The 13,952-nt window shown below is 43.4% G+C and overlaps 1 protein-coding gene across 1 annotated transcript in view; it reads right to left on the reverse strand.

The window, feature by feature from the left end:
• Positions 1–7,041: 7,041 nt before the first annotated feature.
• LOC120932994 (prion protein) overlaps positions 7,042–13,952 on the reverse strand; it is a 38,332-nt gene continuing 31,421 nt past the window's right edge. The window contains exon 2 of the mRNA XM_040345918.1: positions 7,042–8,809. Within this exon, the coding sequence (XP_040201852.1) occupies positions 8,048–8,809 (762 nt within the window). The 3' untranslated portion in view covers positions 7,042–8,047. The remainder of the gene's footprint in view (positions 8,810–13,952) is intronic.

A 13,952-nucleotide genomic window follows, 5' to 3' on the forward strand; every position in this document is an offset into this window, starting at 1 on the left:
TGTACTTTACCGTGTTCTTGACGGTCGGAATTTTGAGTCACGGTGTGTATGCAACACAAGTTTGAGCCAAAATTCCCTCGGAAAAAAATCCGCGGTTTTCTTGTCGGAATTTCCGATCGTGTGTACGTGTCATAACTGGTGTTTTTGCTCAGGATTTTTCTGCCAGCAAGATCCTGCATATATTGGTGAATATGTCTGTGTGCAAATGGCCTTACTTCAAATCATCTGGGGGTTTAGAGTTTTGAGGATGCTGGTCTTTTATTTAGTTATTTTTGTCTTTTGGTTGAACTTGATAGACATGTCTTTTTTTAACCTGCAGACTATTTAACAACGTGAGAAGAAGAGGAAAAAACCTGTGTGTGGATATTTCCCAATGTGTGGTATTTAGGTGACTGTCTGTCTGAGATAAAATGGCTGGTAAAAATCAAAGTCCATTGGAATAGTGAGCCTGTGATCTTCACCTCACAATCACTAAACCCAGGGCCTTTGAGTATCATTGGACCTGAATGAGTACTGGGGTAAGAACAGGAGGGCACCTGGAGAGGAAGGCCCTGCTAAGCAGCTGCGTAGTCTTATGATTGCCCCCTGAATTAGTTGCCATTAAAGACTTTTTGTACATGCCCACCTTTTAATGGTAACCTGTGAGAACAGAGATATGGGAGCTGTAATTTAAATCTTGTTTTTGGGGTGTGCGAGCTGTGCGGCCGCACAGGGCGCCATGGGCAACAGGGGCGCCACTCGGCCATCACAGCTCGCAGAATGTAAGTCGCAGTCAGTTGCTCACATGATCAGATGGGACCCAATGGCACCAATGTACCAGGCGGCACGTTCGGGGGGACGGCAAATTGCACAATGTCTTGGGGGCGAGGGGTGAAGATGGGGGGGGGGGGGCGCCACAGGATTAGCTCGCACAGGGCGCCTGAACACCTAAGGCCAGCCCTGGGCATCATCCTGTACACCCCTGCAGTTTACAGCCCATGAACCTGAACTTTTAAGAACCATCCCTCACTGGTAAGGGCTGGGCACCTGTCCCTTACCACAGGTAACCCCTTAGTGTGTGGATATATACAAAGCTTGGCACCTGTTTGCACAAGTGAAATAATGAGATTGCAGTATCTCTTTAAATGAGTTTGTTTCATTATAACTGGTCTTACCTTCCACGTTTTATGGGGTGTCAAGCTCTGAGAATGTAGCAGGAAGACATGGCTGAGGGGACACGACCAGTTTTCAGCAGAGAGATCTCCATAATAAAGTCCTCCGGAGAAGAGTTTTGAGTCAATAAATTGTTTAGAGGCAATCATTAACCAAACACATATTTCAGTTTTTGATTGCTTGAAAACATGTTTCTCTGGATTCAGGAACTTCACCGATTAAAAAACGCTACAAAAATTCTCATTTCTCCTTACAGCCATAACATTACGGCTTTAGGCTCCATTCACACCTGAGCGACAAAACGCCTGAAGCGCGACGCTCAGATATGCTGGAGGGGAAAAATAACATTGTTGTCTATGGAGATGGTTCACATCTCCACGCCGAACGCCGATCGCGTGAAGCTCAAACAAGTCCCGGACCCTTTTTTGTCGCGCGTAATCAGACAGCTTCGGCGTTTGGCATAGCCGACAATGTTACATGTAAAAAACCGGGGTTAAAAATGACGCGTTTTGTCATGGCAAATCGCGGTACAAAACGCTGCAATTTGTCGTGGCAAATAGGGGTACAAAACACCGCGCTAAGGTGTGAATGCAGCCTTAGGCCCCATACACACAAGAGGATTTATCCGCGAATACGGTCCAGCGGACCGTTTCCGCGGATAAATCCTCTCGAGGATTTGTGCGGATTTCCATGCGATGGAGTGTACTCACCATCGCATTGAAATCCGCGCCGAAATCCTCTGGCGATGACGTGTCGCGCCGTCGCCGCGATTATGACGCGCCAACGTGCGCGACGCTGTCATATAAGGAATTCCACGCATGCGTCGAATCATTACGACGCATGCGGGGGATCCCTTCGGACGGATGGATCCGGTGAGTCTATACAGACCAGCGGATCCATCCGTTGGGATGGATTCCAGCGGATAGATTTGTTTAGCATGTCAGCAAATATTTATCTGCTGGAATCCATCCCAGGGGATAAATATCCGCGGGAACAGATCCGCTGGAGTGTACACACCATAGGATCTATCCGCTGAAACCCATTCGCTGGGATTTTTCAGCGGATGGATTCTATTGTGTGTATGGGGCCTTAGACTACACTGTTGAATTGTCAAGGGCGTAGGAATACAACTTGCAGGAAAGGGAAACTTTTATGGCTCCAGTAGATGGGTAAAGACACAAACTACAGTAAAACCTTGGATTGCGAGCATAATTAGTTTCAGAAATATGCTTGTAATCCAAAGCACTTGTATATCAAAGCAAATTTCCCCATAAGAAATAATGGAATCATTTGTTCTACATCCATTAATTCATAGGTCCTTTAGTTTATAGTCCATATAAAAAGATTATAGCAATGTGATAGGTTGTGTAATCATAAAATGTCCATCCACAAATGGAAACCTCCACAAGGGGATTAGAAGCAAAATCAAGCAGGAGCTACAGAGTATAAAAGAGAAGAGAGGCACCTCTAAGGCTGCATTCACACCTGAGCGTTTTGTCGCCTGAAGCATGAAGCTATAAAACGCTAGAGGGGAAAAAAAATCCATTATTCTTAATGGAGACGATTCACATCTCCACTCCAAAACGCCTGACGCCGAATGCCTGAAGCTCAAACAAGTTCTGGACCCTTTTTTGTCGCTCGAATTGAGCGTATTTGGGCATTTTTCTGTTTTTAACATTGGTGACCCTAGACCTGTCCAAATTTGCGACAAAACGCAGTAAAAAACGCCGCAAAATCGCTGCAAAACGCTACGCTCAGGTGTGAATGCAGCCTAAGTGTAGCAATATGTTGCTAAATGTTGTACCTTCATTAAATGTAACCATATTGCTACACTTACAGGCGCCTCTCTTCTCTGTTATACCCAGTTGTGACATGACGCTACTCTTATATCAAGACATCGCTTGTATATCAAGTCAAAAGTTATTAAAAATGTTTGCTTGTCTTGCAAAACACTCTTAAACCAAGATTTTACTGTATAATGAATTCTGAAAATTGCAGTCTCAAGGAGTTGCAGAAAACTTACTGCTGATTCAACATGCTTAAGCTCATTCAGATCTTAAAAATAATTCTTGGTTAAGTTTAACCACTTAAGGACCGCCTCTTGCACATATACGTCGGCAGAATGGCACGGCTGGGCACAAGCACGTACCTGTACGTCCTCTTTAAGTGCCCAGCCGTGGGTCGCGGGCACGCGCCCGCGACCCGGTCCGAAGCTCCGTGAGTCCCGCGATCGGTCCCCGGAGCTGAAGAATGGGGAGAGGTGTGTGTAAACACAGCTTCCCCGTTCTTCACTGTGGCGCTGTCATTGATCATCTGTTCCCTGATATAGGGAAAGACGATCAATGATGTCACACGTCCAGCCCCGGCCCCCTAGAGTTAGAAACACATATGAGGTCACACTTAACCCCTTCAGCGCCACCTAGTGGTTAACTCCCAAACTGCAGTTGTCATTTTCACAGTAAACAATGCATTTTTATAGTCCCAAAAATGTGTCAAAATTGTCCGATGTGTCCGCCATTATGTCGCAGTCACAAAAAAAATCGCTGATCGCCGCCATTAGTAGTAAAAAAATAAATAATAATAAAAATGCAATAAAACTATCCCCTATTTTGTAAACGCTAAAAATTTTGAGCAAACCAATCAATAAACGCTCATTGCAATTTTTTTTTACCAAAAATAGGTAGAAGAAAACGTATCGGCCTAAACTGAGGAAAAAAAATGTTTTTTTTATATCTTTTTGGGGGATATTTATTGTAGCAAAAAGAAAAAAATATTGTTTTTTTTTCTAAATTGTCGCTCTATTTTTGTTTATAGCGCAAAAAATAAAAACCGCAGAGGCGATCAAATACAACCAAAAGAAAGCTCTATTTGTGGGGAAAAAGGACGCCAATTTTGTTTGGGAGCCACGTTGCACGACCGCGTAATTGTCAGTTAAAGCGACGCAGTGGCGAATCGCAAAAACTGGCCAGGTCCTTTACCTGCATTTTGGTCCGGGTCTTAAGTGGTTAAAGTGACCTTGTCGCTACAGAGATTTTTATTAAACCAATTTCTGTAAACAAAGAGTGTATATATTCACTTCTCCTACTGATTCTGAGTTCCACTTCGATGCTGAGAAGTCTTGTGCCCACATTGAAACCAATACTTCCAAGAGTGTTGATGTTTCCTGCAGCTCTCACTGGTTTAATCAACTTTTTATAACAGGGGTCTCCAAACATTATAAACAAAGGGCCGGTTTATTGTCCTTCAGACTCTTGGAGGGCCAGACTTTGGCAAGCGGGGGGTGAAAATTTTCCTGGGACTTAACATATGGTATTAGGGGGAGAAATGGTGCCCCATCGTTTATATCATAGGGAGGAATAATTTCCCATTAGTGGTGTCAGTGGGAGAAATAGTGCTCCACTGTCGGTGTCAGATGTCAGAATAGTGTCTCGTATCAGTGGGAGGGATACTGCCCCAAGGGCTGGATAAAGGAAAGCAAAGGGCCGCATCCGGCCCTCGGGCCACAGTTTGGAGACCACAGTGTACTTTTAAAGTGAGTGGCCCAGATTCAAGTAGAATCGCGCAATATTTGCGTGGGCAAAGAGCAAATTTTTTTCTCTGCGCCCACGCAAATATTGTGCTTTGCCCGCGATTCACGGAGCAGTTGCTCCGTAAATTGCGCGGGCAATATGCTAAGCAGCCGGGCGCAAGGCTGCCTAATGTAAATGATCCCGCCGGGGGCGGGAATCATTTAAATTAGGCGCGCTCCCGCGCCGAGCGAACAGCGCATGCTCCGTCGGGAAACTTTCCCGACGTGCATTGCGGCAAATGACGTCGCAAGGACGTCATTTGCTTGTAAGTGAACGTGAATGGCGTCCAGCGCCATTCACGGTTCACTTACGTAAACGACGTGAAATTTGAACGTCACGAGCGGGAGGCGCAGCTATACTTTAGCATTGGCTGCGCCTGCTATTAGCAGGAGCAACCTTATGCTAAAGGCGCCGTACGGAAACTCCGTACCTTGCGTACGCAGGGCCCGCGCAACTTTTGTGAATCGGTGGTAGTATGCAATTTGCATACTACACGCCGATCACAAAGGCCGCGCCCCCTAGCGGCCAACGCAAGAATGCAGCCTGGGATGTGAAGGCATAAGGAGGCTTATGTTTGTCACATCCTAGGCTGCATTCGGTGTAACGAGGTTCCTGAATCAGGAGCACTCGTTACACCGGAGCAAGTAAGCACTTGCGCCACGCAACTATGGTTGCGCGGGCGCAAGTGCTTCTTGAATCTGGGCCATTGCTTGCAAGGGGAAAATGTCACTTAACTCCTCTCAATCCCCAGCAGAACATGTGTGAGCTATGACAAGTTTGGAGCTTACACTGTTTGGAGCTTACACAATATTTGTGTCTTCTTTACCCAGTCCTAGTGGCCAAAGAAAGTTGTGAGGGAGAGAATCAAGTTGAGTATGTACTGCTGGGGAGGAGGTACAAAGTGACGAACAAAGTAACCCCTTTTCACTCAGCGTGGTGATATAACCATGCATTTCACACAGTTCCTGGATTTATCGGCATGCATACAGTGGCACCAGCCACATTATATGAATTATTAAAACATATGGAAAATCAAAACATCCTTTATTAATACAGTACAAGTACAGCAACAGGTGACCCGCTATGCTAGCAGGCATGCTTCTTCCATTTTTCATCATTGATGTGTACATTGTTATAATAAAACTGGCAACAATTATGCAAATTATTTAGTTAGGGTGTAGGGTACACAATCATTTTTACGTGTTCACGCTTGACTACACAGTTAGATGGTGTTTGAATGACTGTAAACAAATTATTATGGCAATGCAGGCTGTCCCCGAGTTTCAAACATCCGACTCATACTTGCAATCGGAGGGAGACAGGAAACAGGAAGTGAGAGGAAATCTACCCCTAAAAAGGGAAATTCACTCCTGTAAGCATTATCATGGGAAAAAGGTGTCTCCACTGAAGCTTTATCACCAATCCCTGTTTTCGTGACAACCCAACATTTTCAAATTCCAATTGTCACAGGAACAGAAAGTGAGGTTAAATCTTCTGAACAGGGGCACAGACAGCAAAACAAATGTTACAGGTGTGTTAACCCTTCCCTATGCTATCCAAAAAACTTGAAAATAATTTTTTTACCCAGAAGAGTAATTTACTCTTTCAGGTAGCGGGCGCAAATGTGCGCTGTCGCCGGCTCACTTCTGCTGTGATTGTACACAGCAGGAGCTGATTGGCGGATATCGCTGACTAGATGTCTGCCGGCACCCGCCGATTGTTCAGTACAGAGGCAGAACAGTGGCCTGCCTATGTAAACAAAGCAGATCGCCATTCTTTCAGGGGGGAAGGCATGGATCCTGTGTCTCTGCAAAACAGGGACACAGATCCATATCTTCCCCTACTAAAGCACCTCCCACAGTACACAAAAACATTGGCAAGGCACACAGTTAACCTCTTGATTGCCCCTGATGTTAACCCCTTCCTAGCCAGTGTCATTAGTACAGTGCAAATTTTGTACCACTGATCACTGTATTAGTATCACTGGTCCCCAAAATGTGTCGAAAGTGTCAGTTAGCGTCCGAATGTCTGCCGCAATATTGCTGATTGTTGCCATTACTAGTAACAAAATAAATAAATAAATAAACAAACATATCTCATAGTTTGTAGACGCTATAACTTTTACGCAAATCAATAAATGATTATTGGGATTTGTTTGTACCAAAAAAATGTAGCAGAATATATATTGGCCTAAATTTATGAAGAAATTTGATTGTTTACATTTTTTTATTGGAAATGTTTTATAGCAGAAATTGAAAGTTTTTTTTTTTTTTTTTTTTAACTGTCTTTTTTTGTTTATAGAGCAAAAAATAAAAAAATGCAGAAATTACAACGTTGCATGACTGCGCAATTGTCAATTAAAGTAACGCAATGCCATATTGCAAATCATGGCCTGGGGGTAAATCTTCCGGAGGTAAAGTGGTTAAGAACAAACTTACAGAATCTTGTTTGTAACCCGGGGACTGCCGGTAAGTGATCTACTAAAGTAGTGCAAAGAGCAGTGATTGTGTTTATAGCACAAAGCAACCAGATTTCACCTTTTATCAGTATAGAGCAATCGGAAAAGTGAATTGGTTGCTTACTTTGCCCCTTAAGACCATTAGTGTAAACAGTAGTAGAACAATTCGATGTTGCATTGTATCACATTTGCTGTGTGTGTGGTCCCGCATCTCCTCTCTTGCTCGTCATCCTGAACGCAAAGCGCAGCCGCCATCTAGTTTCATAATATGTGTATCTTCAGGATAGGGCCATCAGTGACCTTGTCAGTATTAAATGTTCATTTTGCCATGAAACTGAAATTCATACCACAAGAAAGGCTACATTTTCCACAGCAGCCTTAGGTAATCGATACATTCTACAGTTTTTCTCAGGAATGTCCAGTGAAGGAGAAGACCAAGAAGTATTGGCTACTTTGGAAGGCTGTGATGGTGCTTTCCAGTTAGGCATGTGATAGAAACAAAAGCTTGATGGTGGGGCATGAACATGCAAACATAGAAGGCAGTTTTTGTTGGTACATGACAATAATAAAAATAATAATAATAATAATAATAAAAAAGGGTTTGCTGCAAGACATATACATTTTACCACCCTTGTAAGGTAGATCTTTATCCATGCAAGACTGATGGAACCACTGCTTTTTTCGTTACACAGCTGTGATAAGTAATGTTTACACTAACATAGTACACAGCATATATTTCAGGTCATCCCAAAGCTAAGATTATACAAGGAATTGGTAGAGAAAATATTGGCTTAGGCAGTGGAGCAGGATATCTGTATTGTTTCAATTTATATACAGTATACATATCGACTTTTATCAATGTTTCAGATCATTGCACCACAAAATACACAAAGAGGGAAATGGAAAGGATGAGACCTGAGCTAAACATTATCTTCAGCCCAGAATTATTACCCCAATATTCAGGTGAGCGCCGGTATTCAGTGACGCACATCTGCCGAATGATGGTGGTTTTGACTCTAATTTCGGTTTCATTCGCCTCAGTGGTGTTCTTTGTCTCATTTGGTTTGACTACATATTCAACCATGGTAGTATTGACACAGTCAGTGACAAACCTATCTTCAGGCACATATGGATTGCCCTGGTACTGGGGTTTGTAGACTTGATTGGGCATCTGGTTACGGTAGGAGTTATAGTAACGACTGTCCATATCATTGTCAAAGTTGTATCTCATGTTGCTCATGGCATTTCCTAGGACGAAACCACCAACTACTCCCACTGCTGCTGCACCAGCAACCATCTTCATGTTGGTTTTTTTCTTGTCAGGCTTCCATTGTTTGTTGTAGCTGCTTCCTCCAGGGTTATAATTTTGGCCACCACCTTGATTCCAGTTGGATCCAGGGTTGTTTGGATAGTGGGGATTATAGCCACCTCCTGTATTTGGTGGGTAGGCTGGGTTCTGGCCACGGTTGGGATTCCAATTGCTGCCTGTGTTTCCTGGGTAGCTTGGGTTCTGGTTGCTCCCACCATTACCCCAGCCACCAGTTTTGCCTTTTCCGCCTTTCTTTGAGGCTACTGTTACCATGAGACAGCAAGAGACAAGGAAAAGGTAGGCCCAAAATGTTTTTGGCATCTGAAAGAAAAATGAAAAATATTTGAGTTATATTTTTTGCAATACACAGGGTCTCATTTTGCAATAGCTAGCCATATGCTGCTGAAAATCAAGAATCATGCTTTTAATGAATATATAAATAATAGTTAAAAGTATTTGATAGGTGAACTGGAATGCATGGCTTGTCCTGTTAAAAAGGAACTAAAACCTGGAATCTGTGCCCAAAAAGGCAGGCAGAAGGTAAAGGGCCAGTCATCAGTATTGCCTGTGTGCTCCTCGCAGCTGATCTATATCTATTACTGACTTACTATGTCTAATTGTGCACTATGTCTTTGTGTGGTCGTGACCATCTTAGTAGAGGTAAGTAGTGATTTCTGCTATTAGAGCCTCCAAAAATAACAAACAGTGAGCAGCAGAGTAGTTACATCACCAAATCTTACTCTGAATCTCCAGAAACTAGCAGTCAGAGGCAGCAGAACTCCACCCAAAAGGAGAAGCTCCATTTGTTTAACCCTCCGCTGTAACATTTGGCACTTTTTGGGAGGGAGGGGGAAGGGAAAACCTGTCAAAACCTGGTACCCGCTCCCACTTCTGGGTAAGATCGCCGCACAACGATCGCCTGGACAGGTAAATGTCCTTATTTTAAAAGTCAGAAGCTACAGTATTTGTTTACAGGCTAGAACTCTGCTTTAAAGCGGAGGTCAACACAAAAATGGAACTTCCACTGTCCGGATTCCTCCCCCCCTCCGGTGTCACATTTGGCACCTTTCAGGGGGGAGCAGATACCTGTCTAAGGCATAGATAGCCGCATTATCTGCATGTATCTACGCAACTTCCGGGGCCGGAGCATACTTTTCTCTATGGAGCATTTGGATGGAAACGGACCACCTGTCCATTTCCAACAGACTGCCATCCAATACAATCTGCCAGACATTTGGGGAATAGATCCCCAATCCATATGTTTTTGCGGGACCAGATGGTGGTGGTTGTCAACGGAAAGGAAGGGGTGGAACAAATTTAAATTTTAATCGGTTTTCCCGGCGGTAAAAAGTTTGCCGGGAAAACTGAGAACCTGCTTGATAGCTTTTTCCCCCTACACACGGTTGGGTTTCCCAACAGGAAAACTGCCATGAGAGCTTTGATCGGAAAACCCGGCCATGTGTATGCTCCACCGCAGGTTTTCCCCATAGGGAAACTGCCGGCTTAAAAACTGCCGGGAATCATGTTCTCTTTTTTCCCACCGGGATTCCCGGCAGTTTTCCTGTCGGGAATACTGCGATGGAGCATACACACGGCCGGGATTCCTGGCCAAAAGCTCTAATGGCAGTTTTCCTGCCAGGAAAACCGGTCGTGTGTACGAGGCATCAGGAGATTAATTATTAGCTTTGGATTTGATGGTACAGAACACACTCACAGTGCTATGTCATATATTGCAGAACATCCCAGATGTGTACTGGAGATGCCATAAATTGAAGGACACCCTCATTCACATAAGGTGGCACTGCAGTGCTTACAACATTTTGTATTGAGGTATATCATCTTATCACTAAAACCATTGACAGCCACCCAGCCTGATTTTCTACAGCACCAAACAACCATGACCCTTAAAAATAAAAATGCTTATTTAACCCACATTTTCTAACTGAAACCAAATCCATGATCCCAGGTTTATCACAGCACCCACCTATTATTTGAGATTTGGAAGCTTAGATCAGTGTTTCTCAAACTTTTTTCAGTCAAGGCACCAGTGGCGGCCCGTCCATTAGGGGCGCCACCTCCTCTATCCTCGCCACCCCTATATAAATAAGCATGCATAGCATGAATCTATCCATGGCCGCTGCGGACACCCACTATTCAGGCATCTGGCCGCTTTCAGGACACCAAGTGCCTGAATTACAGTGGCAGGGTGTTTTTTTTAAGCATCTGATTAGAACCATAGGCTTCAAAATAGGGTGGCACGTGACGCAGAGCATTGCAATATGAACCCACCCAGATGTTACAAATGAATATTCGCTGTTGTAACACCAATTCTCAATCTGGCCAATCAGAGAAGACTCCGGATTGGCTGCTGAGAAGGAGGGAGAAAACAGTAGCCCCACCTCCAGTCGTGGAGAGCAGGGGAATGGGTGGCCACCACCGAGCATGGGTAGCCGCGATGGGGTAAGTGCTACCGACCGTGTTGGTGGTATAATGTTTGCCACAGTTGTACGAAATAGGTAAACAGGAGACGGCATCATATTCTCTGGAGCCCTCTCCCTATATTATTCAACTCTATCCCCCATTTCCAATTCTCTCTCTACCCCACCAAAGATACATAACCCGATCCCCCATTAAGCTATCCACATCCCGTGAAACCTCTTACCTACCCACCTTTTTCCACATGCCCTCCTTTACATTACACACTAGCTACCATGATACCCCTTTATCTACAGGTATGTCTAGACTTCTTCTATAAGACCTTAATATGCAGCCCATGCAGTACACTCCACCAAGAAAGCATACGCAAGGAGAAACTGAGGAGAGGAGGATGAGGGGAACCATTTTTATTCCTACCCTCCTCCCACCTAGATCTTATATAGTCTATAGAATAGATAATAATTTATGACATTTTTAAGGTCCCACTCTGAATGCCTATTGTTATTTCTGAGCTGTTGAAGCTATTTTACTCTTCTGGAAGTTCTGGCTAACCCTCAATGTTTATGTAGTTTGCAACAACTTTTATACTGCTTTACTTAACCACTTCCATACAGGGCTGTTATACACACCTCCATACCAGGCCTATTCTGGCACTTCTCTCCTACATGTACAAATCATAATTTCTTTGCTAGAAAATTACGCAGTACCCCCAAACATTATATATGTTTTTTTAGCAGACACCCTAGGGAATAAAACGACGGTCATTTCAACGTTTTATCTTGTATGGTATTTGCGCAATTATTTTTCAAACGCCTTTTTTGGGGAAAAAAATTGTTTCATGAATTAAAAAAATAACAAAACAGTAAAGGTAGCCCAATTTTTTTGTAAAATATGAAAGATTAGGTTACACCGAGTAAATAGATACCTAACATGTCATGCTTTAAAATTGCGCACACTCATGGAATGGCGCCAAACTTCGGTACTTAAAAATCTCCATAGGCAACGCTTTGAAATTTTTTACAGGTTACCAGTTTAGATTTACAGAGGAGATCTAGTGCTAGAATTGTTGCTGCCACTCTAACGCACGCGGCGATACCTCACATATGTGGTTTAAACGGCGTTTACATATGTTGGCGGGACTTGCGTGTGCGTTCGCTTCTGCGCGCAAGCTACCGGGGACAGGGGCGTTTTACATTTTTTTTATTATTATTATTTATTTATTTTACATATTTATTTATTTTTTTACACTTTTTTTATTTATTTTTTATTACTTTTATTCCTATTACAAGGAATGTAAACATCCCTTGTAATAGGAATGTGTGTGACAGGTCCTCTTTATGGAGAGATGCGGGGTCAATAAGACCCCACATCTCTCCTCCAGGCTGGAAACCATGAGATCGGTGAAAAAAATTCACTGATCTCGGCTTTGTTTACTTAAGGGACCCGGGCATGACGTCATCACATCGCGCCCGGGTCCTCCGACGGTCATAGAGATGACTGGTGACCATCTGGTCACCAGTCATCTCTATACTTCCTGCCAGCGCCGGACGATTCTTTCTCCGGGCCCCCGATGAGCACGGGAGAGCCCGGAGAAGTACCGGATGGCGGCGGGAGGGGGGGATGTCCCCTCCCGCCGCCTGTAAGAACGATCTAGCGGCGGAACCGCCGCTATGATCGTTCTTATGTTGTGCAGAATCGCCGGCACAAGAGATAGATATCTGGATGATGCCTCTAGCTGCAGGCATCATTCAGATATCCCCCTTCAAAGTCCAGGACGTCATATGACATCCACTCTGGATGGTAGAGCCACTTTGTGGACGTCATATGATGGTGGCTGGAATTGAAGTGGTTAAGGGTCACTAAAGGAAAACATTTTTTTGCCTAAAATTAATGTCTGCAAGGTAGACAGACAGAATAGTGTAATGATTCTGTTAAAAAACTAGTAAATACCTATTAAATTCCTTCATCTATATCACCTCCGGCATTCTAGTTTCTATTCTCTCATTCACTTCCTGGTTTGCATTGCTCATTCATGTAAGAACTACATTTCCCAGTATTATTTGCGGCACGCCCAGTAATTCACACCTCCTTGAGGTCTCTAACACGTAGAGAGCATCCTGCCACACAGATGTAGTTCCCAGGAGGGGGTGTTACTGACCACCGCAGTAAAGCCTCCCATCACGGTGGTCAGTAAAATCAGACAAGCAGGAAGTGAACAGAACAGAGAAGAAATAGAGCACATTCTGAGCTAAAACGAACAATGAGGAAGTGAAAAGAGGAATGTCTGCAGGTAAAGGATGCTTATTATGAAAAACAAATGTTTCCTTTACAACCCCTTTAATATATACTCTTCAAACTGTTCAAATATTTTTTAATAAAAAATATTGAAAACAAATAATAAATAATAATAGTAAATTAAAATTCAATTTGTCACGGGTGGAGCTATGGGGTTCTCTGACAAATGATTTTTTTGAAATTCTATACAAAAGCTCAGAAACAGAATTCTATCCATGCATGGCCAGTCAGCTTTAACCTGACAGATTTTTTTTTCACTGCTATTTTTTTATCACTGCTATTTTTTTTCCACTGCTATTTTGCAGAAGGAATTCCACACAAAATGCACATGTTCAGGGTACATCTAAAGCACAATTATCAATTTTTAATTTTACCAATAATATAGCAAATATTCACTTTTTGAGTTCAGTTCCATTTCACGGTGTTTTGAACTTCATGGAAATGTCGCTTTCTGATTGTTATGTTCCATCTCATTAGGAGTCTTGGCAGCTGCTATTTCACCTTTGTACCACTTTTTTTAAGCTTCCAAGCCATTTATCCAAAACAGCAGATCACAACCCACCCACACACTGTACATTCTTTAGAGCAGGCTTCTGCATGTACCCCTTGAGAGCATGGCAACTTACTTTCCTGTTTTTTTTTTCAAGCAGGGAGTGGCTCCCATTTAAAATGATCTCTGAAACTGCAATTAACAATGTGCCACCGCTTCAAATCACAAAATGCAAAATGCTGC

This window comes from Rana temporaria, chromosome 3 (assembly GCF_905171775.1).
Source record: "Rana temporaria chromosome 3, aRanTem1.1, whole genome shotgun sequence".
NCBI lineage: Eukaryota > Metazoa > Chordata > Amphibia > Anura > Ranidae > Rana > Rana temporaria.